Raw genomic sequence first — 24,742 nt, 5'->3', positions numbered from 1 at the left:
ATGAAGAAAGAGAAAATCTGAACAGACCAATTAATAGTGAGAAGATGGAATCAGTAATCAAAAACCTCCCAACAAACAAAAGTTCAGGACCAGACAGCTACATTGGTGAATTCTACCAAGAATCCAAAAATGACCTTATTATATATAGAAAACCCTAAAGACTGCCCCCAAAATGTTACAACCAATAGATAATTTAGTAAAGTTGCACACTGGGTGTTATGCTATATGTTGGCAAATTGAACTCCAATAAAAAAAATAAAAAAAAATTAGTAAAGTTGCAGATACAAAATCAATATACAGAAATATGTTGCATTTCTATATGCTAATAATGAACTATCAGAAAAAAAAATTAAAAAACAACCCAATTTTCAATTGCATCAAAAAACTCCAGATTAAATTTAACTAGGGATATGAAAGTGTGCTAAAAATTGTAGACATTGATGAAAGAAATTAAATGGAAAGATATTTCATGTTCATGAATTGGAAGAATCGCTATTGTTAAAATTTACCTTCTCCTCAAAGCAACTTACAGATTCATGGCAATACCTATCAAAATTCCAATGTATTTTTTTATAAAAATTGAACAAACAATCCTAAAATTTGTATGGAACCACAAAAGGCCCCAAGTAGCAAACACAATCTTGAGAAAGAAGAACAAAACTGGAGGCATGAAACTCCTTGATTTCATACTGTATTACAAAAGTTATCAAAACAGCATGGCATTAATCAAAACATGGCATTATCATATAACAGACATATAGATCAATGGAACAGAATAGAGATCCCAGAAATAAACCCACACTATGTATCAATTAATTTATAACAAATAGGCAAAGATATGCAATGGGGAAAGGACAGTCTCTTCAATAAATGATGTTGGGAAAACTGGAAAACTGGATAGGCACGTGCAAAAGAATGAAGCTGGACCACTATCTTATACGTGAAAATTAACTCAAAATGGATTAAAGATTTGAATATAAAACCCAAGAGCATAAAACTCCCAGAAGAAAACATAGGTGATAATTCCTTGATATTTGTCTTATTGATGAGTTTTTGGATCTGATTTTAAAAGCAAAGGTAACGGGCAGCCCGGGTGGCTCAGCGGTTTTGTGCTGCATTCGGCCCAGGGCCTGATCCTGGAGACCTGGGGTCGAGTCCCTGCATGGAGCCTGCTTCTCCCTCTGCCTGTGTCTCTGCCTCTCTCTCTCCCTGTCTCTCATGAATAAATGAATAAAATCTTAAAAAAGAAAAACATAGGTAGCAAAAGCAAAGATAAATAAGTGGGACCATATCAAACTTAAAAGGTTCTGCACAGTTAAGGAAAACCACCAAGAGAATAAAAAATTAACCTACAAATGGGAAAAAATATTTGCAAAACATATATCTGATAAGGGATTAATATTCAAAATATATAAAATACTCTTATAAGTCAACTGCAAAAAAAAAAAATCTGATTAAAAAATGGGCAGAGGATCTTAATAGACATTTTTCCAAAGAAGACATACAAATAGCGGGTGCATGAAAAGATGCTTAATATTTCTAAACATCAGTGAAGTGCAAATCTAAACTATAATGAAATGAGCTATCACCTCATACCTATTATCAAAAAGAAAAAAGATGACAAATGCTGTTGAGGATGTAGAGTAAAGGGAACCCTGTGCATGTTGGTGGGAATGTAAATTGGTGCAGCCACTGGAAAACAGTATGGAAGTTCCTCAAAAAATTAAAAATAAAATTAGCTTATGATCCAGGAATTCCACTTCTGGGCATTTATCTGAAGAAAATGAAAACGCTAACTTGAATATGTGCATCCCCATGTTTATTGCAGCATTATTTATAATAGCCAAGATATAGAAGCAATGTAAATTTCTATTGATAAATGAATGGATAAAGAAAAGGTGGTATATTTTTGTAAGATAGAATATTATTCAGCCATAAAACAGAATGAAATCTTGCCATTTGCAACAACATGAATGGATGTTGAGGGCATCATGCTGAGTGAAATAGGTCAAAGACAAAAACATCACATGGTATCACTTATGTGTGAAAAAAAAAGTAAGCTCATATATAGGGAAAGCAGGTTGGTTGTTGCCAGAGGTGGAAGATAGGGAGTGGGTAAAATGGGTGAAGGGAGTCAGAAGGCACAAACTTTTTGTTTAAAATAAATGTCACGGTGATATAATGTGCAGCATTGTAACTATAGTTAAACTATTGCATATTTGAAAGTTGCTAAGAGACCAGATCTTAAAAGTTCCCATTACTAGAAAAAGAAAATTCTGTAATTATATATATGGTGATATATATTGGGGAAACTTATGTGGTGGTCATTTCATAAAATATAGAAATATCAAATAATTATGTTGTAAACCTGGAAAGAATACATTGTTGAATGTGAATTATAACTCAGTGAATTTTTTAAAAAGTCCTACTTGAACAAAGAAAACCTTGCACTATACATTGTAGTTAACATTATCAGTAGAGCAACACATAACCAATAGCTGCCCACAGAATACATTGGTTGGAACTTGATTGTGAAGTAACAGAATAGTCAATGTTTCTTACATGTTACCTGCAGTAAGGATCCACTTATTAGTCCTTTCTAGGATTGTTGCTAAAATTGGTATATGTGCATAAGGAAAGTGGAGCTACAGAGAGAAATTCTAAGATGATTTTGTTGTCTTGAAATCCAGTTACACCGTTTCAGGCTTCGTTTCTGGATCCAAGATTTAAGAGCAGAATTTTCTCGAGGGATCTTATGAGGCTGCATGTTCATTTAAAAAGCTTTAGAAATAAAAATGTAAGTGAGGGCTATAATTTTTTTGAAATTTTCTTTTTCAACAGCTTTATTGAGATATAATTCACTTATCATATCATTCACCCACTTAAAGTGTACACTTCAGTAACTTTCAGTATAGTAGCTGACTTGTGCAACAATTGCCACAGTTGATTTTAAAACATTTTCATTACGCCAGCAGGAAACTCTGCACCCCTTAGTTGTTATTCTCCAACCTTCTCCCTGGACCCAGGCAACCCCTAACCTACTTTCAGTCTGTATGGATTTGTCACTGTGGACATTTCACATGAATAGAATCCTATAAAAAATGGCCTTTTATAACTAACTTCATTTTAGCATAATGTTTTCAAGGTTTTTTTTTATGTTGCAGCATGAATCAATATTTCATTTTTTAAAAATAAGAAATAATAACATTCCATTGTATGGGTATAGCACATTTTGTTTATCCATTATCAGTTGGAGGATATTTGGGTGTTTCCACTCTTGGGCCATTATACATAATGATTTTATGAAAATTTGTTTTCAAGTTTTTGTGTGGACATATTTTCATTTTTCTTGAGTTTATACCTAGAAGCAGAGTTGTTGGTCCTATGGTAATTCTCCATTAATATTTTGAGAAGCTGCCAGAATGTTTTCTGAAGTGGCTGCCATTTTGTTTTCACCAGCAATATAAGAGAGTTCTGATTTCTTCACATCTTACTAGTATCCATTGTCTGTCTTTTTTATTTTAGCCATCCTTGTAGGAGTAAAGTGGTAGCTCATTGTGGCTTATATTTGCATTTCAGTAGTGATAAATGATGTGGAGGATCTTTTGATTTGTTTATTGGGTATTTGTTTTCATTCTTGGGAGAATTATCTATCCAAATCATTTGCCCATTATTCTAATTAGATCATTTGTCTCTGTATTGTTGAATTGTGCTTTTTGTATATGTTGGGTACAAGTTCCTTAGCAGATATATGGTTTGCAAATATTTCCTCACATTTTATGGAGTGTGTTTTTCTTTATTGATGATGTTCTTTGACATCAATAATATTGTATTATAATCATCAAACTTGCTATGAGACTTGATCTTAATTATTCCAACCACTAAAAAGAGATTATAATTATGTGACGTGATGGAGGTGCTAATTATCACTGCAATGGCAATCATACTACAATATATAAATGCAACAAATTAACACGTTGTGCATCTTAAATTTATATAATGTTTTATGTCAAATATATTTCAATAAATAATAAATAAAAATTAAGGAGATTAGAAATATATTTTGAGGCACATAAATTTTTTATTTTGATGTTGTTTATACATCTGAAGTCGTATCTCAGAAACTGTTGCTTAATACAAGGTAACAATGATTTATTTCTATGTTGTTTTCTAAGAATTTTATAGTTTTAGCTCTTATATTACTGTATATTATGATGCATATTGAATTTATTTTTGCATATGGGGTGATATATATTTTAGGGGGTAGAGATAAAGGAAGTTTCCAAAAGAATTTTTATATATGAAAGTAGATTTATAGGATCCTGGGGGTCCGGCTAAGATTGCCTTTTGCCCTTAGCAAAGTATTAACGTCGAGGCAACTGAGTCCCTAGACGAAGATCACTCTGCCTGTTTCAAGGATTTTTCAGTGGGCTATAGGCAGTAAGGAAATTTAATATTTTTTATTCTGCCTTTGTTTCCTATGTCATATACACACACACACACACACACACATTTTATATATTTTATATCTTTATGTCAGTACCACAGTCTCTTACTTATTGTAATTTTGTAGTAAGTTCAAACCAGGAAAAATGAGTGCTCCAACCTGTTTGTTTTTTTAAGATTGTTTTGCCTATTTTAGGCTTGTTGCATTGCCATATGAGTTTGAAGATTAGCTTCTTAGTTTCTGTAAGAAAGCAACTGAGATTTTGACAGGTATTGTGTTGAATCTGTATATTAATTTGAGGAGTATGGTCATCGTAACACTATCAAGTCTTCCAATTTATGAACATGGTGTCTTCCCATATAATTAGATCTTTTACTTCAAAAGTATTTTGTAGTTTTCAGCATACAAGCCTTGCACTTCTTTTGTTATTTCTGACTTTGTTCTTTTTGATGCTATTGTAAATGGAATTGTTTCCTTAATTTCATATCTGGAGTATTCATTGCTACTGTATAGGAAGGCAACTGTAGTTTGCATATTGATCTTGAAACTTACCTGAACTCATTTATTAGTTCTAAGAGCATTTGTGTGTGCCTGGGTGTGTGTGCATGTTCGTAAATTCCTTAGGATTTTTCTTTTTTTTTTTTCCATACAAGATCATATTATCTGTGAATAGAGATAGTTTCACTTCTTTCTTTTTAATTTGAAGGTCTTTTTATTACTTTTAATTACATAATTGCTTATATTTTTCTTTTATGGTTTTTGGTCATTTTTTTTTTTTTTTTGGTATTGGTATTGCTGCTTGAGGCAGCTGTGATGTTATATAATTACCCAAGATTTTATTTGTTTGATTTTTTTTTTTTTTTTTTTTAAAGAAATGCCCTGGAGAAAGTGCTTTTCACACTGAGGGGACTCTAGTCCGGTCAAATGAAGAGAAGCCTTGTGAAGGGACTTTTCAAGGAGTTAGCTGATAGGTTCAAATACTGGAAGTTCTCTGATGATGCCAGATTGGGGGAGACTCCAAAAACCCTTCTGCGCTTACTTTATTGAGTGTTAATCTGCTGTTTTTCACAACTACCATGTTTGAAAGGCTTGCTGATTTCCAAGATTATCGTGGAACTGGGGAAAGGAGACTGGAAGTAGGGTAAGTGAAAGTGCCACAAAACTCCCTACTGTTCTTACAAAGATTTATCTTTTTTCTTCATAAATGCTCCTTGGATTATTGTAAGCACTTGGTAAATTTCTAAATTTCTGAAAAAGTTGATTTTGACAATTCATCCAGTGTTTTTATTGCTTATATAAAGGAATCAAATTTTTAAGTTCTTTACTCTGCCATTCTGGAATTGCTTGTCTTTAAGGGCTGTTATTTTAAAACTACTTCTGAAAATAATCAGAAGGCACCCCCAATATTGCAGAAGCTTTTAATCTGTGGGATCGCTTCAGTGACGTTGCATTACCACCATCAACCAAATGCTTGAGTTCAGAAATGAACAATTTTTCCAAGTTATTATTTCATATGGAAAGAAAATAATGCTGAATAAACTGGGGTGACTTCATCAGCAGCAGTAACATATATAGTAACAGAGTGAGCCAAAAACCGCCTTGTTTTTTCAGTGACTTCAGTTGAAAGTGAGCATATGTTTAGCTTCATAATGTACATTACTGTGCCTTCAGGAGCAATCTAACTGTTCAATGTGTTGAAAAGTAATTGTTCTTGCATAGTCATGTCAAAATTTCGAACTCTGACTAGTAAAATTTTAATAATAAAATTATAATAATATCTAATTTTAATAAAATTTGATTAAAAATTTTTTTTTACTTTAGAAATTTGTGCTGTTAGGGGACACCCGGGTGGCTCAGTGGTTAAGCACTTGCCTTCGGCCCACGGCGTGATCCTAGAGTCCCAGGAAAGAGTCCCATATTGGGCTTCCTGCATGGAGCCTGCTTCTCCTTCTGTCCGTGTCTCTGCCTCTCTCCCTCTCTCTGTGTCTCTCATGAATAAATAATAAAAATCTTTAAAAAAAAGATAGAAATTTATGCTGTTATTTTTTGGCTTTGGCCTTCTCTTTGGTCAAATACTGACTTTAATACTTGCTCATTAAGAATTTTTCCAAGTTATTTTTCATCATACCTTAGCTTTCTAAAAGTAATTACAAAAAATCATAACCCAGTAATTGGTGTTCTGTAGATTTTCGAGATTTGTATACCTGTTTTTTATAAAGCCTAAGACAATAGAAAGTGTTCTCATGTGACAACATGCGTCTTATGAGAAGAGCTATGTGGAAGGGTAGAAAGCAAAGGTTGTCTGCAGTGTTTCCTGACATGTGTTTTCCAAACTCATAAGCCCTTAGGATAATTAAGAGGAATAGTTAGGATGTAAAAGAGAGGTTGGGTTTCAAGATAGAGCAATAGCAGTATTTGGCATTAACTTTTACTTTTAAAATAATGTTAAAATTTCAGAAGAATCATTAGAACAGTACAAAGAAATTTGGTACAACCTTGTGATGGTCAACTTTATGTGTCAAGTTGACTGGGCTAAGAAATGCTTAGATAGCTGGTAAACATTATTTCTGGGTGTGTCTGTGAGGGTATTTTTAAAAGAGATTAGCATTTGAATCAATGGACTGAGTAAAGTGATCTGCCTTCTCTAATGTGGTGGATATCATCCAAGCTGCTAAAGTGCCTGAAAAGAATAAAGAGGAAGAAGGGTAAACTCACTTTTTCTCTCTTTGTTGAGCTTGGACATCCATTTACTCCCACTTTGGACACCAGAGCTCCTACTTCTTGGGACTTTGGACCAGGACAGATAGCTACACCATCAAATCGCCTGGTTCTTGGGCCTTCCATTTTTTCTTTTCTTCAAGATTTTATTTAAATTCCAGTTAGTTAACATACAGTGTTATAATAGTTTCAGGTATAGAATTTAGTCTCAGGCTTTTAGACTTGAGCTGAATTATATCACTGGTTTCCTTGGTGCTCTAGCTTGCAGATGGCATATTGTGGTATATCTCAGCCTCCATAATCATGTGAGCCAATTTCTGTGATAAATCTCTTATGTTTCTATTTATATCCTATTGGTTCTTTTTCTCTGAAGAATCCTAATACAAACCTTCACCTGTATTCCACAATTTTTAGCACTTTACCTTTCATTCTCTGTCTCTTTCTGTCTTGAGCTATTCGTGAATAAGTCATAGATACAATGACCCAGATTCCAAAAATTTCCATTGTTTCCTAAAAGCCAGGGCATGGTCCTTCATAACTCCAGTATACCTAATACAATAAGGAAATTAACATGAATAAAATACCATCATCTAATCCCCATGCATGCAGATTTTTACCTGTTTTTCTGAAAGTGCCCTTTATAGAGTAAATTTTTTTTTTTTCATTTGTTTGTTTCTTTTCTGGTCCATAAACCAATCCAGGTTACACATTGCATTTAGAGGCCATGTGTTTTTAGACTCTTTGAATCTTTATCTTTCATGGCCTTGACTTCTTTTTTAAGATGTCTGTATTCTATGATATTTTCTTATAATTTGTTTCCAGCTATGCATTTTGGGAATACCATGAAAGTTTTACTCTGTCTCATGAGATGTCATATGGTTTGTCCTACAGTTGGTAGGGGTAACTTTTATAACTTGTTTAAAATTGTGTCTGCCAGATTTTTCCTTTCTAAGATTAATAAATAAGTATCTTGTGTGGGAAATATCAGAAAGGGAGACAGAAGATAAAGACTCCTAACTCTGGGAAATGAACTAGGGGTGGTGGAAGGGGAGGAGGGCGTGGGGTGGGGGTGAATAGGTGACGGGCACTGAGGGGGGCACTTGACGGGATGAGCACTGGGTGTTATTCTGTATGTTGGTAAATTGAACACCAATAAAAATTTATTATTAAAAAAATAAGTATCTTATACTTATAAATAAATAAAAAATATTTTGTGGGAAGATACTTTGAGACTATGTAAATATCCTGTTTTGCATCAAACATTGATCTACTAATTTTAGCATCCATTAATGATTCTTTCCTGAATCGATTATTATGATGATGATTATGGAATGGTGATTTTCGAATTTCACTATGCCTTCTATATTTGTTAGTTGGCATTCTACTATAAGATAGAGATTTCCATTTTTAATGGGCTACAATAAATTATCATTACTTATTTTGATATTAATTTTTTTCCAAGGTTAGTCAATGGTACAACCTTAAGATCAACTTGTCTAATCTTTTGAAATGTCCCTATGAATCTTGGAATAAGCTCCCTTAGTTTCTGTCATGACAGAATGTTTTTGGTTAATCTTATATTTTCCTAGCTGAAGCCCTGGCAACTTTTTGCTGTTGTTTTTAAATTGGAGAATGAATGGATTTAGAAACACCAGTCTGGGAACCAAGTGTGTGTTCATTACCTCCAGGATTACGCATAAATTCACATATATACGTATTTTTGTCTATTTCTATGTAAAAACTACATGTTCACATGGATACCTCAGATTTGCTCTAGCTTTTGTCCCCTTTTGTATTTGTACCTTCTTTATCTAGCAGTAGGGCCCTAACACCTATTATTCTGAGTAGATTTACTTATTTATTTAGTTCTCTTGTCTTTAACTATTTTTGTAATTCTCTGGACTGTTTCCTTAGTGTCAGCCTTGTGAAACATGATGATTATGCTAATTAAAATATTCCTTTTCAACTCAAAAGTCATGACTGATGCCAGAGAGGAGCTGAGTTTCCGTAGGAAAGAAGGGAAGAAGCTACCTAGAGCATTTTGAAGAGGCATTTTTCTCACAGACTCATAAAATTACGGCATTAATGAAGTGAAAAAAAGAAAACTATGTGATGATTCTAGTAAAAGAACTAGGAATAAGAGATGTCTATGAAGGGAAATGATTGGTGAATAGAGAGTATCCCCTCTTGTAATGCCTTGGTGCTGAATCGAGGTACCAGAACCATAGAGTGGTCTTATGGGAGAAAGGCTAAGTATCTGAAGGGAAAGGGACTTAGAATAAGAAATAACACTGAGTTGCAGAAAAGAAGGTACTATTTCTTGAGCACTCAAGTTTAGGATTGAGATTTATATCTACTGCACATGAAATGACATTAGACAACCACACAAATATAATATAATGAATTAAATATTAATATGTAACTTACAATGCTCTTAAAAATCATATGACTAGATTTTCTAAGTGAATGATAGAATTAAAGAAATTATTACATACTTGTCATAGCTTGGTGAAACTGGAAGAAATTTTTTTTTACCATAACTTCCTTAAAAAATTTTTATATATAATTTCAAAGCATTCACTTTTTAGGATAGCTTTTCAAGTTTTGTGAAAAATTTAAGAAATTCCATTATGATAAATGTAAATGATAGATTTTCTTTTTTGCGATGGCCTACACATTTAGAAGCCTTTCTTTGCCCTTTGTAAATCATAATCCTAGAATGAGTTCCCAGGTGGGAACCACCATCCTTTGACATCACCTTGATAAATGCTCTATATTATGCACATCTCCTCTGCCTCTGTCAACATCAGGAACAGGCACTGGACTGTAGAATCTATTTTTGTCAAACAAGCTTCTCATTTGCTTTGCTTGTCACAGCAGGCTATCTTGGACTTCTTTTTGCTGAGTCTGCCTTTTCCTTCTTGTTCTGCATAATGTACACATAATATGTCCCAGACATTTTAGCGGTAACAGAATTTGAATCACAAAACAATATGAAAAAGTATGTTCATATCCTATTACTTTGACCTAACCTTGCAGATTTGTTCCCTGCTGTTCTAAGTATCCACCTTGCTTCCTACAACCTGCTTTTTTTGCTCATGTAATTCTCTCCCTTACACTGAAAATTTTTATTGTCAATGCCCCGACTGTTCTTTAAGGCCCTCTTTAAATCCTGTTTTCTGAAAGGACATTCCAGATCCTTTCCATGTAAATTATTATTTTTTCCCTTTGTGATTCTTTCATCACAATTTGTACCACTCATGTAGCACTCACCTCATTCTTTGTCTGGATTATAATTACTTGGGTAAATACAGTAATGAAGAGGGAAATTCCAAAGCTTCAGAGAAAAACCAGGTATGACTTCATCACATAAGACATTGAAAAGGAAGACTGATTTTTGCACACTTTCACAAATGGCTTTGATGAGGAGGAATTGTCTAGAAAGGACCTAAAGAAACAAACACGATAGCACAAATTCAAGAGTGTAGAACAAGGGTCAGTAAACTTTTCTATTAATTATTGTTGGGAGAGAATTCTCCATGGGTGTCTCACGCATTTCTTGCAAGCAAGCAGTGGCAGTCAGTTTTTTAAGAGTGTCTTTTTCAGGAGGTAGTATAGTAGCAAAATAGCCTTGCAATATAGAGAAAGCATCTTTTCTGTAGAACAGAGGACAGTTTTCTTTGTTGTCAAGTATAATAAAGATAATGCATCTCTCCAAAGGGCAAAGGTGGAGCAGGCTTTCTTGTAGCCCATTATAAAGAATTGGAAATTTCTAAAATCGATTTCTCAGCTGTGACTGAATCAAGTATGGGTGATTCATCCTGAGGTAAAATTCACTTCCTGCTGTGAACCTGTAACCAGTGAAACCATGATACACATATTGTATTATGTTCTTAACAGAACACAAACATGTGATAGGCATAGGATAGACATTCCCATTCCAAAAGGGAGAAATTAGAAAGAAGAATCTAGTCACAGGCCCCAAGCAAGTCCAAACCTTGCAGGGAAAATTCCTTTAGTTTTGAGGCTTGAAACAATCCTTTTGGTTCAATGTTTTGTCCTCTAAGCCCACAGAGGTAGTGGTCTTGTCTGGACCCACTGGGGTGACAGTGTTGTCCCCTTAGCTCTGGGCAACAGTTCTGCCCTGCTGAAACCAAGGAAGAGACCACGTTGTCCTGTGAGCCTGTATCTTCTGCACCTGTGGTGGTAGGGGCACCCTACTGATATCTGGATCACCTTCTGAGTCATTCTTCCCTTTTCTTTAAGGATAACGTATATTTATAGCCAGATAACTCTGTTGTCTTATCCTTTCTGTTCTGATAGTTTTCCTTTGTTTCATTCTCTCTCTGTTCTTTAATCCAAGCTGGTGGTGTTTCTACTGGTATAACTCATGTCTATTCCTCTCTTCTGCTGAGAAGTCCTATTGGATACAGCCATGTATGAGTCATTCACACATATGACTCACACGTGTAAGTCACACTATTTATCAAATGATTGTTCAGCCACACCCTTGATGTTCTCTTCAGAATGTAGTTTTTCACTTTTTGAAGTATGGATAGGCTGAGAATTTTTCAAAGCTTCAAGTTCTGCTTCCTTTTTGTTTAATAATTGCTTCAGTTCATCTCTTTTTTGTATTTTATTACAAATAGTAAGGAGAAATCAGACTATACCCTCAACATTTTGCTTAGAAACTGCCCCAGCTAAACATTGGTTTTTATTGTTCATGAACTCTATCTTCCACAAAAACTAGACAAGTTATTTGTAAGAAATACCCTTCCGTCATTGTCCAATAACATGTTCCTCATTTCCATTTGAATGATTTGACCAGAAGCATCTTTTATATTTTTACCAACAATCTCTTTTTAAAGCAATTGTGGGGAAGCCTGGGTGGCTCAGCAGTTGAGTGTCTCTCTTCAGCTCAGGGCTTGATCCTGGGGTCTGGGATTGAGTCCCGCATCGGGCTCCTTGCTGAGAGCCTGCTTCTCCCTCTGCCTGTATCTCTGCCTCTCTGTGTCTGTCATGAATAAATAAAATCTTAAAAAAAATAAAGCAATTGTGGCTTTTTAAAATGTGCATCTCAAAACTGTTCCAGTCTTGACCCATTACTCTGTTTTAAAGCCACTTCTACATTTGTAAATTTTTTTTACAGTAGAACCCACTTCTCAGTACCAAAATCTGTATTACTCTGATAGGGTTGTCATAACTAAATACCACTGACGAGTGGTGTAAACAACAGAAATTTATTTTTTTACTGTTAGGAAGTCCAAAATCAAGGTGTCAGCAGGTTTAGTATCTCCTGAGGCCTGTCTTCTCAGTTTGCAAATGGCCATCTTTTTCCTGTGTCCTCACATGGTTTTTCTTCTCTGTGCATCATCACTGGTATCTCTTTGTGTGCCCAAATTTTCTCTCTTATAAGGGCACTGGTCAGATTGGATTAAGACCCATCCTATCACCCTCATTTTAATTTAATCACATCTTTCAAATTCATCTCCACGTACAATCATATTCTGAAATACTGGACATTAGAGCTTCACAATATGAATTTTATGAGGTTAGGATTCAGCTCATAACACAGGAATATTGACATTCAATGAATACACTCATTTCAAAGAACATAGTTGTTGAAGCAATCTAGTATTACTCTGTAAAAGCATCGACCCTCATAGTATATCACTTTTGTTGTTGAAAAGGGAGAAAAAGCCTGTGGCCTCATCAGTTGTAGCTTTCATTTTTACCACTCTTTTTGAATAACAACTGTATTAAAAACTATCTTGAAAATAAAAGACAATGATGTAGATAGTACTTGCAGTCCTTAACAGAATTTTTTTCTATTTTATCCTATAAAATACGAATTTTATTTCCCCAGTATAAGACTTAAGCCTCAAAGCTAGGTTGCTTGTTGCTGTTGTTTTATAATTAACAGAGAATAAAGCTTATTTTTAAAAATGTCTTTAAATTTTTCTTTCCTAACCTTACATGCTAGGCTTATTTATTTATTTATTTATTTATTTATTAATTTATTAAAGATTTTATTTATTTATTCATGAGAGACACAGGGAGAGAGAGGCAGAGACACAGGCAGAGGGAGAAGAAGCAGGCTCCATGCAGGGAGCCCGATGTGGGACTCCATCCTGGAACTCCGGGATCACACCCTGAGGTGAAGGCGGATGCTCAACTGCTGAGCCACCCAGGTGTCCCTCATTGAAGAGTTCTATATTTCACTTGCAACTTCTTTTATTTCTTAGAGAAAGATATATGAAGATTTTTTTTTGCCATGGTTTTCTCTCATCTATATATGAAATTAACTTTTATTTCAATAACTTGTTTCTTCATATAATCATCTTCTTGCTTATAATGATCAATCTCAGCCTTCCACAAGTTCCTTCCTATTTTGGAAGAAATCAGTCTTAATCTCCATATATCCCTTTATCTATCCATTCATCTAATGTCTATTTATAATGTACATATTCATCATTCTCATATTTCTTATGGTATAATCTAATAAATATATAAAAATATTTTCTGTCATTCATAGATAAGCTTTCTAAAGAGCTGATCTAATGTTCTGAATTTTTCCTCATTTAATTTTAACCAATACCTGAGAATAAAAGCTATAAAGTCCAAAACCCAAAAGATAGTACCTAAGAATAAAATCTGTGAAATGTGTTCTTGGGATGACTGGCAAAGATAAGTTATCATATAAGTAACTGACTCCATGGAAAATATACATAAATATGTGACTGAAGAGATCATGGATTTTCAGTCAAGATTACTTCAGAAAATTTGGAAACTCATTGTAACAGAAAATCAAATTTAACAAGTTAGTTAACCACTGTCAGAAAGGAGAACATATAAACAGAAGGGCAATCATTAGCTTTAATTCTAAAAAAGTAGAGCCTGAAGCAGCAAAAAGATTTGCCAGAATGACTTTAACACTATCTAGGAGAAAGAGTAGCTAATTAGTGGGTGGATTTCTTTCAGGATTCAGGCTATTCCCAAGCTTTACATTTTTTCTGTAGCTCCCCAATTAACTCCAGGGTAAAGTATAAGTTTCTTAGCATGTAAAAGCCTTGGCTTAATTTTGTTTCTGGCTAAATAAACATCTCTTGCCACAACCATTACACATACATCCCAGACATAATAGATTGAAATTTGAAAATTTCTGCATAGTCCACAATACTTTTGCATATAATGTTGTTTCTGCTGAATATACTTCTCATTCTTCTTTCCTATATAACACCTACTAATCCTTAACACTCTGCACAGATAATCCTTACCAAGAACCTCCCTTGATCCATTAGTCTATGTAAGTGCCTTTACTTCAGTTCTCATGCACTTTGTGTTTACCTCTGACATAGAACTTATTACTTGATTTTATGTTTTTTCAGTAGACCAGGAGCTCTTTGAAGACATGGGAAGAATTCAAAACCTTATTTTAAAAAAAAGGAATGAAGAATGTCGCTGCAGTGAAGACGACTACATCAGGTTATAATAACTTGTTAATAATCATTAATCTAATGAACATACTTGTTCCTGTTTCTTTTCTCATCAAACAAATTTCTGATTATAATTTCCCTTCCCCTCCCCAGTAATTTGCCTTCCAGCAGAAAATATTCTGCTGAAGGCTTAAGCCTCTCCTACTCTAGGCACTTCTATTTTTCATTGTATCTTGGATATTGAATTGTGATGTGCTGTATGTTTCTGTTTTCCCTCAGGTGTATTTTCCATTTTTTTTTGCACCTGATTCTTTTCCCCAAGTGACTGATTTCAATAATATGCATCAATGGGTTCTTTTGTCCATTGACTTCTTGTTGTATTTGGTCAATGGGAAAACCCTGAAAGTAGGTAAGAGGGCAGGACAATTAAGGGGTCAGAATACTATTCCTTTCTGTGCCTATGACTTTCTGTGACACTTAACTGACACCACTTTCAAGGTGGTCTGTTTATAACACTATTTCTGGATTCTGATAATAACTTTACCTACCCTCCTTTTTCTTATCCAGATGTGTTAACAGTCCATTTTTACTAGGCCTGGAATAATGGCAGTATCCCCCTATGATTTCACTTTATTCAGCCTTATTCAAAATATCCTAGATAGAATATGCCTTCCTGGGACCATATTGAGGGTTAAATGGAATTCTAGAATAGAATCATTCATATATGCAAAAAAAAAAACAAAAAAACAAAAACACAGGGGTAATAACTCTTTGCCAAATGGGATGGGGCCTGGGTGATCCATAGCATAGCATGGCATTATGATTAATTAAATCGAATCATTAGATGAAGCACAGATGGAGATCAAGTGGCTGTGGCACTTAGTGGTTAAGGTAATGGTAGTGATTATATGATTGTTGGATTTCTTGGATTCAGTTTATAGCTTTAGAGATACATGTATAGGAAAAGTGAAAATATCAGCTATTAACAGACAATTATGAATACTGTGGAGAGCTGGAAGGTTTTTTAGCCGTTTTGAAGGAATCTCATGAATTCATAGGGGAATATAAGACTGAAGACCAATAGGGGTTGATTGTAACAGTCAATTAGATACTCGATCTTGCTAATTATTTCACACTAAGGTAAGGACCATAGTGGGGAAGGATAGGACTTTTATGTAGGAATGGGGATATTTACATAGTAGGACAAAGTGTACTTATTCTGTTTTGCCTCAAGACTGTGTCAAATCACTGACTTACATGACTATATGATGTAGTGTGAGGCTGTGCTTCTCACATTTTTAAAAAACTTTTTAAAAACATTTTATTTATTTATTCATGAGAGACACACACACAGAGAGAGAGAGAGAGAGAGAGAGAGAGAGAGGCAGAAACATAGACAGAGGGAGGAGTAGGCTCCATGCAGGGAGCCAGACGTGGGACTCGATCCCAGGTCTCCAGGATCACAACCCAGGCTGAAGGTGGTGCTAAACCGCTGAGCCACCCAGGCTGCCCTCACATTTTAATGTACATGTGAATCACCTGGGAATCCTTAAAATGCAGATTTAGATTCAGTCTGAGGTGTGAGCTGGGTGTGGCCTGAAAATCATCTCAATTCCTTACATCAAACATGTTGTGCTGATTGAAAATGGTGAACAGGAAGTAACAGCACCATAAATGAGTAAGCTATATGTGTGTCAGAGAATGGGAGATAAATGCTGAAAAAATTCAGTAGTATGCCACATCAATGGAATTTTTAGGGGTTCATGGTAAGACAGCCCTTCTAAACAATAAAACAAATTATTCCACCTAACCTAGTGAAAGAGACACAGCTTGGTAGATCTTGGATTTTTGGAAGCGGTATATTCTCCATCATCTTCTTCCTTAACCCATTTACTTATCCAGATTAGTAAAGGTATTAGTATTGATTCATGCCTTGAATTAAAAAGAGCTCTGAAACAAGGCTGATTTTGGCTCAAGCCATTTTATAATTTGAGTTTAATTATGTAACATAACCAATGATTTTTTTTTCAAGTATTTGTGACAGACACAATGTTGTATGACACTTTTCCAAATCCAAGTACAAGAAATCCCAGCTCAGGCAGCTACAGTTTAGGAGTGATGCAATATTCTCCATATTCTTCTATCAACTGTTTCTGGCTTGTCACTGGACTGTGGTAGAAAGTAGATGCTTGACCTTGTAAAACACTGTAATTATGTGAATCTGATTATCCAAGATGAGCTGTATGTTATTCAGAATCAGCCCAGATATAAAAGTTGGATATGAATAGCAGCATTACTTTATAAAATGGAGGTGGTATGTAATAGACCACTAGCACAATGGATGAATCAGTTGAACAAGGTACCTACTTCACTTCTTTGCCACCATGCAGAAGGAAAAAGAGTGAACCTGGTTTATTGGTAGATCTGATTGTAGTATCAGCATCAGTTAGAAGGTGACAGCAGTTCTCAAAGTGACCCCAAAAAGAGTGGCTATAGTAGAGGTCATGATCCAATGACTGTTTTCTAAGACTAAAGTATTCATTTCTTCTGCTTCTGGGAGTCATTGGCAGCCAACTGTTCTCAATTGAGTTCTCATCCAAGACGTCGTATTAGCTGAAGAGATTCTACCTACCTAAAGTCATGCCCCCTTCCTAGAGACAGCTCAATTCAGTAATTGGTCATACAGAGGCATTAAGGTCTGTTCCCATGCCACAATATAGAACATCTCTGAAGAACCATCCCAGCTCTAATCTATAGAATCAGCTAAAGTCTTTGTTGAGAGTGTCACTGTTCAAATTCTCCCTCTGCCCAATTCTGCTTCTTTACTTCATAACTGTTGATATTGAGCAAGTCCAAATAAACTTTCTACATATAAATCATGATCTCAGAGATAGTTCTCAAGAGTACTCACAGATTGAGTCTGTGACAAAAGGTGTTGAGAGTGGTCTGAGCTGAGTCACTGACAGAGTGTAAAGGAACATGGAATAGTTTGTGAGGTAAACAATTATGTTTACTAATTCAGGTCTTTGAATCAGCTGTAGAAGCAGAATGTTGCAGCTATTTTAATGTTAAATTACCCTTCTACCTATTTCTTTCTTTTTAATGAAGAATATGAGTTTTAGTTAATATTTTAGGTTTCAAGTTGGGCATATGGCCAAATTAATATCGCCACAATGATATGGTACCTGGTGATATTTGTATGTCTCCTATGTGGAGAATGAAACTTCAAACCCATGAAGAATAAGAGTGATCTAAAGGGAGAAAAGATGTACCTCACCAGGTAACTTTTTTTCCCACTAAATCTCTCTCTGTCCTTCTCTACCCACATTTATATCCTGAGAGGATAGTCTATATGGATTGTATCAATGAGCTCTCTTGCCCTCTATTTTTTTAAAATTTTTATTTATTTATAGTCACAGAGAGAGAGAGAGAAAGAGAGGCAGAGACACAGGCAGAGGGAGAAGCGGGCTCCATGCACCGGGAGCCCGACATGGGATTCGATCCCAGGTCTCCAGGATCACGCCCTGGGCCAAAGGCAGGCGCCAAACCGCTGCGCCACCCAGGGATCCCTCTTGCCCTCTATTTTATGATTGCTTTCATCCAATGGGAGTCTTAAAAAAAATATGAGGGAAGACAGAAAGGGAGAGAATTTTATTTATTCCCCTGGATTAGTCCTGTGGGACTAAGTCCTTTGGATTGTTTCTCTCTACTGAAACCTCTTCCTTTCAAGGCAGCCCTTTGAGCCTAGGTGTGTTAAGAGCTCTGCCCTAAGGTACTACATTCTTGTCATTTCCTATATTGTTCTCAGTTGTAGTTTTCTGGTAACCTTCCTTGAATTAACCCTAATTTAAATGTATTTTCTATTGGGATCCAGACCAACAGACTTGGAGAAACCTTCCCCACCCCACAAAAAGCATCTATAAGAAGTCACCTGTCTTTTATAGACAAAGCCTGTCTTCTAGTCTTACTCTACCTAGGACCAAGTGTTTTCTTACATTTTAAAAACTGACTTAGTGCTCAATTCAGAATGCAAATAACTTTTTTTAAAGAGATACCAATGATTAGGCCTGCCATTAACATTTTCAGACTCTGAAAAAACAAAGCTTAAAAAAACTCATTTTCAGACTCTGGGAAATAGTGCAAATGGAGGCCCACATACCATGAGTCTAATTATTCAAAAGATATATATATATATACACACACATATATAGATATACACACATATATAGATATACATATATATATCTAAAATTATTAAATACAGGGTATTCTTTTATCTTGACAAATACACCTTCATAACAACATACTAAATGTGTGCATCTGTGGCATTTCATGACTGAAATTTGGCAAAATACCAAAGATGAATGAATTTAAATATTGTACTTGTCTGCATGTTTTGTTGATGGGCAGTGATGTTTGGATGAGAATAAAATTAGTATATTCATAAATTATAAATGTCATACTAGTTTAATAAAATTATTTTTTCACACATTTTTAGGAAATTCACTAGTTATGTTTTTGTAGTCAATATCTTCAACTAACTTATGCTCTATTATCATCAATGCCAAAATAATTTTTTCTGATTAATGTCATTTGAATTTGGAGAAGTTTATTTTGTTGAATCAGTGGCTAATAGACTGGGCAACAAATTCTTAAAACTAAGGTGGAGAAATAAACCCTAAATTTTTTATTTTATATCATGATAAGATGATGCAGGCAGTCTGAGTCTGAGGACTTAGAGTGGGTCCCACAGCCCAGAGGATTCTTGGCTTTATGAAGCATGGAAATCAAACATGAGTCAAGAAGCAGCAAGAGCAGGGTTTACTGAAGGGATAGAGCAGATACAGATAATGTGCCTGGGAGACTCAGAAAGAAAAAGGGGCATGAATCTCATCTTGGCTTGAGGGTCTGGAGTTTTTATTGAGGATGGTGGTCTGGTGTATGTGTCTTTTCAGGCATCCAGGAACTGGATGAACAAAGACGAATGCTCAGATGTCCTCCATAAGTCTCTTATGCCCTGGAGCCAGGGATCTTGGTTGGCATCAAGATGTTTGGAGTCAGTTTTCTTGGGAGAGCGTTCACAAGTTCATGACCACCTCACCCAGTTACTCCTTGGATGTCATCTATTGTGCTGAAGACTCCAAGGAAATCATTAATTCCTTGACTTTTACAAGGAGAACATACATTAAGGCATATGTAAGGAAGGGTATGCAAGTCCTAAAAAGAATAGAAGCAGGAAAGGACCAAAGAAAAAAAGGGCATTTTTTTCATGGGGTCCTTACATACATTCATTTTTGTATTTTTAAGAAAATATGAATAACTTTCAAAAGTTAATATCAAATAATTTTGAATTATGCAGATTATTGCATTTTTTATGAAAGACCAAATTTTCCTTTAGCTTGAGGTTCTTTGATTGTTTTGCTTATCTTTTCAAGTATGTTTTTAATTTTGGATGTTTTTAACACTACTTAGCATTTTTATCATGTCTCCCAGAATGTTTGTAAAATTGATACTTTCTTCCAGATATTACATTTTTAGGCAGATGCAGAAAATAGCACATATAGATTTCAAATCATTTCAAAGTATTTCATTTCTTTGAGTCTACTTGAGGTCTCCTGATAATAGATTCAAACTATGTGCTGCACATGTTTTAGGAATGTTTCAGGATTATCAGCCAAAATTCTAGATTGTAAAGCCTCAAAAAATCAATCATTCTAGTGACATTTTCATAGTGTTGTCCTCCATAATCTTTTTATCCAAGGCTTAAAAATGCCAGCTGTTTTTTTTCAGTTCTTCACTTAAAAGTGTACTTTTTAAAATAATAAGTGCAAAAACATTAAAATGCTCATTAATTTCAACCTCATTGTTTTCTTCCTGATAATTCCATGGTATGCACAATAAATGTTGTTTTCGGCTTAGTTCTCATTTTCCTGTGCACTCTGGTTGAACTGATAAATACTACTTACTTTTTAATTTTGTGTAAAATTGCTTCTCTCACTTTATTATTCACTAAGTTAATCATCTGATTTTGATTTCTCTAAGTGATAATATTTAAAGAAATACATTGTACATATTTGGCCATTTTAACATAAATTTTGAAATGATTTCTACCTAAACCAGAAGATTTGTTATTTTCTGTAATCATTGTGCTTTGAAAAGCATCACTAGGATTGAATAAATATTGGCCACATACCTATTCTTTAAGAACATCATATTATACTTTAGGTCTTATATTTATTTAGCACCATTGATCATTTGCTATTATTTAGCCACTTTTATATTCTTATAATTGAGTGTGTGCTTTTTTTCTGTGTAAGTGAAGTTTTGTATTCTAATCGAAAACTAAAGTGTTTCCAGTAACAACTTCAGCCAAAATTAATATCAAAAATTGCTTGTAAAACATGTAACAACAACCTGAAATAGAACGTTCAACTTCTGTATTTCCTTTCTTTATTGGAAACAATTTTGGTGTCTAATAAAATATTAAATTTTCTATTTTATTCATTCAAAAATCTGTTCATCAGACTTTAATTTGAGTCAGATCATGTTAACTAGAACCAGTCTCATACCATGAGAGTGATGAGATAGGAGTTTTTCAGAATCATAATCTAATAAGCATAATAGCTTGAAGTTTTATTTTTTCTCAATTTCTTGTCTTTATGAATTTAATTTCTGTTACCTTTTAAATAGCAGGCCAGAGTTCCATATCTGATACGAAAATTCTTTCTCAGTCTCATTGTTTGATCAGTAATGAGATCTTTATTAAACAAAAATTGCAACAATTTTATTTAACCTGTTCAACCTTTTGTTTAACCTATTAACAAATAGAAAATCTTCAGAAGAGGACTGCTAAATTTTTAAAAACAGGAAATAGCAAAAAGGAGCTGACTCCTGCAGAGCATCATTTACATAAGCTTATAAACAGAACATTACAAAATTTTTATTTTATTTATTTATTTATTTATTTATTTATTTATTTATTTAGTTTTTCAAAATTTTTATTTTAAAACGTTATCATTACTGGGGTGCCTGAGTAGCTTAGTCATTTACCCGTCTGGTCTGCCTTTGGCTCAGGTCATGACCCCAGGACCCCAGGAATCAAGCCCCACCTTTGCCTCCTTGCTCGTGGGGCATCTGCTTCTCTATCTCCCTTTCCCTTTTTGACTCCACTTGTTCTTTTTTTCTCTTTCTCTCTCTCAAATAAATAAATAAAATCTTTTTTTTTTAAAGCTATCATTACTGATCCAAACGATAGGAATGGGCAACATCATTATCCTTAATCAAATTTCTTAATCCCAGCAGTATTATAAGATATAATAGTGATTCTTTGACCATAAATATGTTGTTCTTCAAATTTTTCTGTCAACTTACAAGAATCAATGCTTGTTTATTTTATTTTATTTTTTTAAAATTTTTTTTAATTTTTATTTATTTGTGATAGTCACAGAGAGAGAGAGAGAATGAGGCAGAGACACAGGCAGAGGGAGAAGCAGGTTCCATGCACCGGGAGCCCGACGTGGGATTCGATCCCGGGTCTCCAGGATCGCGCCCTGGGCCAAAGGCAGGCGCCAAACCGCTACGCCACCCAGGGATCCCTCAATGCTTGTTTAAAAGAAGGAAAAGTTAAGAGAATCCAACTTAATTATGTATTTTTAACAAAAGTTCTATTTTATGTTAAATTTTGCTTCCTGTCCATGTCATACCCAGAAGAAAATATGTTCCTTTAAAATGTGTTTTGAAAATGGCTGCACATAGAGGAGAGATTCACTTGTTCATATGACCTCAATCCAGTTAAGAAAGTAGATACAAAATGTATGTATATAAATAGCAGCAGTACAAATTAGTTCTTGCAATGACCCATTTGTTTAATCTGATTATTTAAAATTACCAAGTAAAATCCTATAGTTAAATTTTTGCTGCCTTTATTTATTTGCTCATTAAAACTTGAGTGGATTATGTTGAATGCCTTCCAACAAATAAACATAACGTTTCACACTGCTGCTCTTGGCTCCCCATATACATGATGAGTTGACAGTTTATAGCCAATAGTTTTATTAAAACCTTCATAGTTCTTTTTCAACAAAGGGAAGCTCTGGTGATTTATTCATCCAATCACAATTCTCAAGTCACCTTTATATCATTTATTTTTATTTTCATAGCTGAACTTACAATGTGCAGTAAGAAGTGTGGGGATGGGGGGTAGAAAAATCTCCTCCAGTGATATTTTTTGTTGTTGAAGAAGAAACGATCTATATCCATTATTAATGGATGGACTTTGTATGCTATGTTAAAGCTTATCTCCAAATATTCTTTAAAGTCTTAAAAGGTAAACTTTTTGATAATTCATTGCCTTATTATTTGTCATTACTATATTCATTTTATATGATCAAATTTATTAGTGTTATGATTTATACTTTCCATATGTTTATAGCACTTTGGAGATTTTTCTGTAATCAATATGACTAGTACATTTTTATGTGGCTTCAAGTATAATTTTTAAGTTGTAAATGTTTTAAAGCCTTCTGAGATTTATATAATATATCCTTGTTTTATGAAATAACATTCAATATGCATCAATAATGCAATCCTTTTCTAACCCTGCCTTCATTATTTAAAAATAAAAGAAAGAAAATAAATAAGCATTCAACTCATAAATTTGGGAAATTAATAACTAGGATGAAATGGGTAATAAAGATAACAACAGAATCAGAAAACATCAGAGTAGAATTCTAAGTCTGAGTAAACTGTTAATTGTAAGTAAGCAACTTCAAGAGTTGGTTCTAAGAAAAAGTCAGTTAAATATACAGTTGCAATCAGATAAAAAATTAATGAAAGCAGCTCATCAGCACCCCCCACAAATTTTGAAAATCAGAGGCCATATATGAAAACTGAAGAGTAGATTAAAAATATACATTTGACAATTTCCTTGAACTGGATGGTTTATAGATAAATACGTATAATTAAAATGAAGACAAGGAGATATAGATAATTAAATATAACAATAACCTTGAGAGAAGTTTTAAAAAATGTCAACTACCTCCACAAAAGTTCTGGGTCCAGACAGTGTTGTAGAAAATTATATTCAAACTTTAATTGCAGTGCTCTTTAAATTGCTTTACACACACACACACACACACACCCCATAAAGACGATTCCAAACTTGTTTTTACAAAGCTAGTATAACCTGAGGCACCTGGGTGACTCGGACGATTAAGTATCTGGCTTAGAGTATGATCTCAGGGTCTCAGGATCACTCTGAATAGAGCTTCACATTGGGTCCTTGCTCAGCAGGGGGTCTGCTTGTCCCTTTCCCACTGCCTCCTCCCCAAAGCTCATGCTTTGACTCTTTCGTTTTCTCAAATAAATAAATAAAATATTTTTAAAAACCCACAAAGCTAGTATAACCTAATATCAAAACTCGCCAAACAGTGTCCAAAAGAAGAAAATTCAATCATCGCACTTACAGAGAATAGAATAATCCTAAATTCTTTGGACATCAATATAAATTTTGCTTCCTCTGAAAGTATTCCTTGAGATAATTGGTTGTATCTATTTATAGAAATGTTTTTAAAAAGCATTATCCCAAGTATGTAAAAATAAATGAAATAAATATATATAAATTATCTGTATATGTAAAAACTTTAAAAAATTTTTTATTCATTTATTCATAGAGACAGAGAGAGAGAGGCAGAGACACAGGCAGAGAAAGAAGCAGGCATCATACAGAGAGCCTGACATGGGACTCGATCCAGGGAATCCAGGATCATGCCCTGGGCTGCAGGCGGCGCTAAACCACTGCGCCACCGGGGTTGCCCTGTATATGTAAAAACTTAAAATGTATACAGAGCATATAAAATATGTAATGTATGCATTCGTATATAAGAAAAATAAAAATATTAACATTGTGCTTTATTTGTAAAGTGGGATTATAGGTGATTTCATTTTTTATTCATGGTTGAAATTCTTTGTAATTCTTATTTCTGTTGTTATAAAAGTACATAAATAAATAATTCATAATCCAATTATGTGTCTCTCTTATGGAGACTATAGTCCAGAGTGTTACATGATTTCTAGGAACTCAGTGATAAAAATTCTTTTTTTTTTTTTTTTTTTTTTTTAGTGATAAAATTTCTTACCGGTG

The 24,742-nt window shown here is 34.3% G+C and overlaps 1 protein-coding gene and 1 long non-coding RNA gene across 14 annotated transcripts in view; one reads left to right on the top strand and one right to left on the bottom strand.

Annotated features, from left to right (window-relative positions):
* Positions 1 to 24,742, top strand: part of LOC144301763 (uncharacterized) — a 305,839-nt gene that overhangs the window by 211,513 nt on the left and 69,584 nt on the right. Inside the window, exon 3 of the long non-coding RNA XR_013368566.1 lies at positions 14,554 to 14,650. This is a non-coding gene — a long non-coding RNA (uncharacterized LOC144301763). The remainder of the gene's footprint in view (positions 1 to 14,553; positions 14,651 to 24,742) is intronic.
* The window catches only part of LOC144301762 (uncharacterized), a 161,350-nt gene that overhangs the window by 132,550 nt on the left and 4,058 nt on the right, over positions 1 to 24,742 (bottom strand). For 3 of the 13 annotated variants that reach the window (XR_013368561.1, XR_013368565.1, XM_077878844.1), the window contains exons 2-3: positions 10,439 to 10,613; positions 7,588 to 7,714 (exon numbers count right to left, since the gene is read on the bottom strand). The exons of 9 other annotated variants lie outside the window; for them this stretch is intronic. Coding sequence is in view for 2 of the 4 variants with exons in the window: in XM_077878844.1 (XP_077734970.1) it covers positions 7,588 to 7,669 (82 nt within the window). In the remaining 2 variants the exon portion in view is untranslated. The remainder of the gene's footprint in view (positions 1 to 7,587; positions 7,715 to 10,438; positions 10,614 to 24,742) is intronic. One more of the 13 variants, XM_077878845.1, reaches the window with a different exon arrangement.

This window comes from Canis aureus, chromosome 30 (assembly GCF_053574225.1).
Source record: "Canis aureus isolate CA01 chromosome 30, VMU_Caureus_v.1.0, whole genome shotgun sequence".
In the NCBI taxonomy this organism is placed as follows: Eukaryota; Metazoa; Chordata; class Mammalia; order Carnivora; family Canidae; genus Canis; species Canis aureus.
Note: the sequence above shows the minus strand (reverse complement) of the source record. Positions and strands in the feature narration are given on the sequence as shown.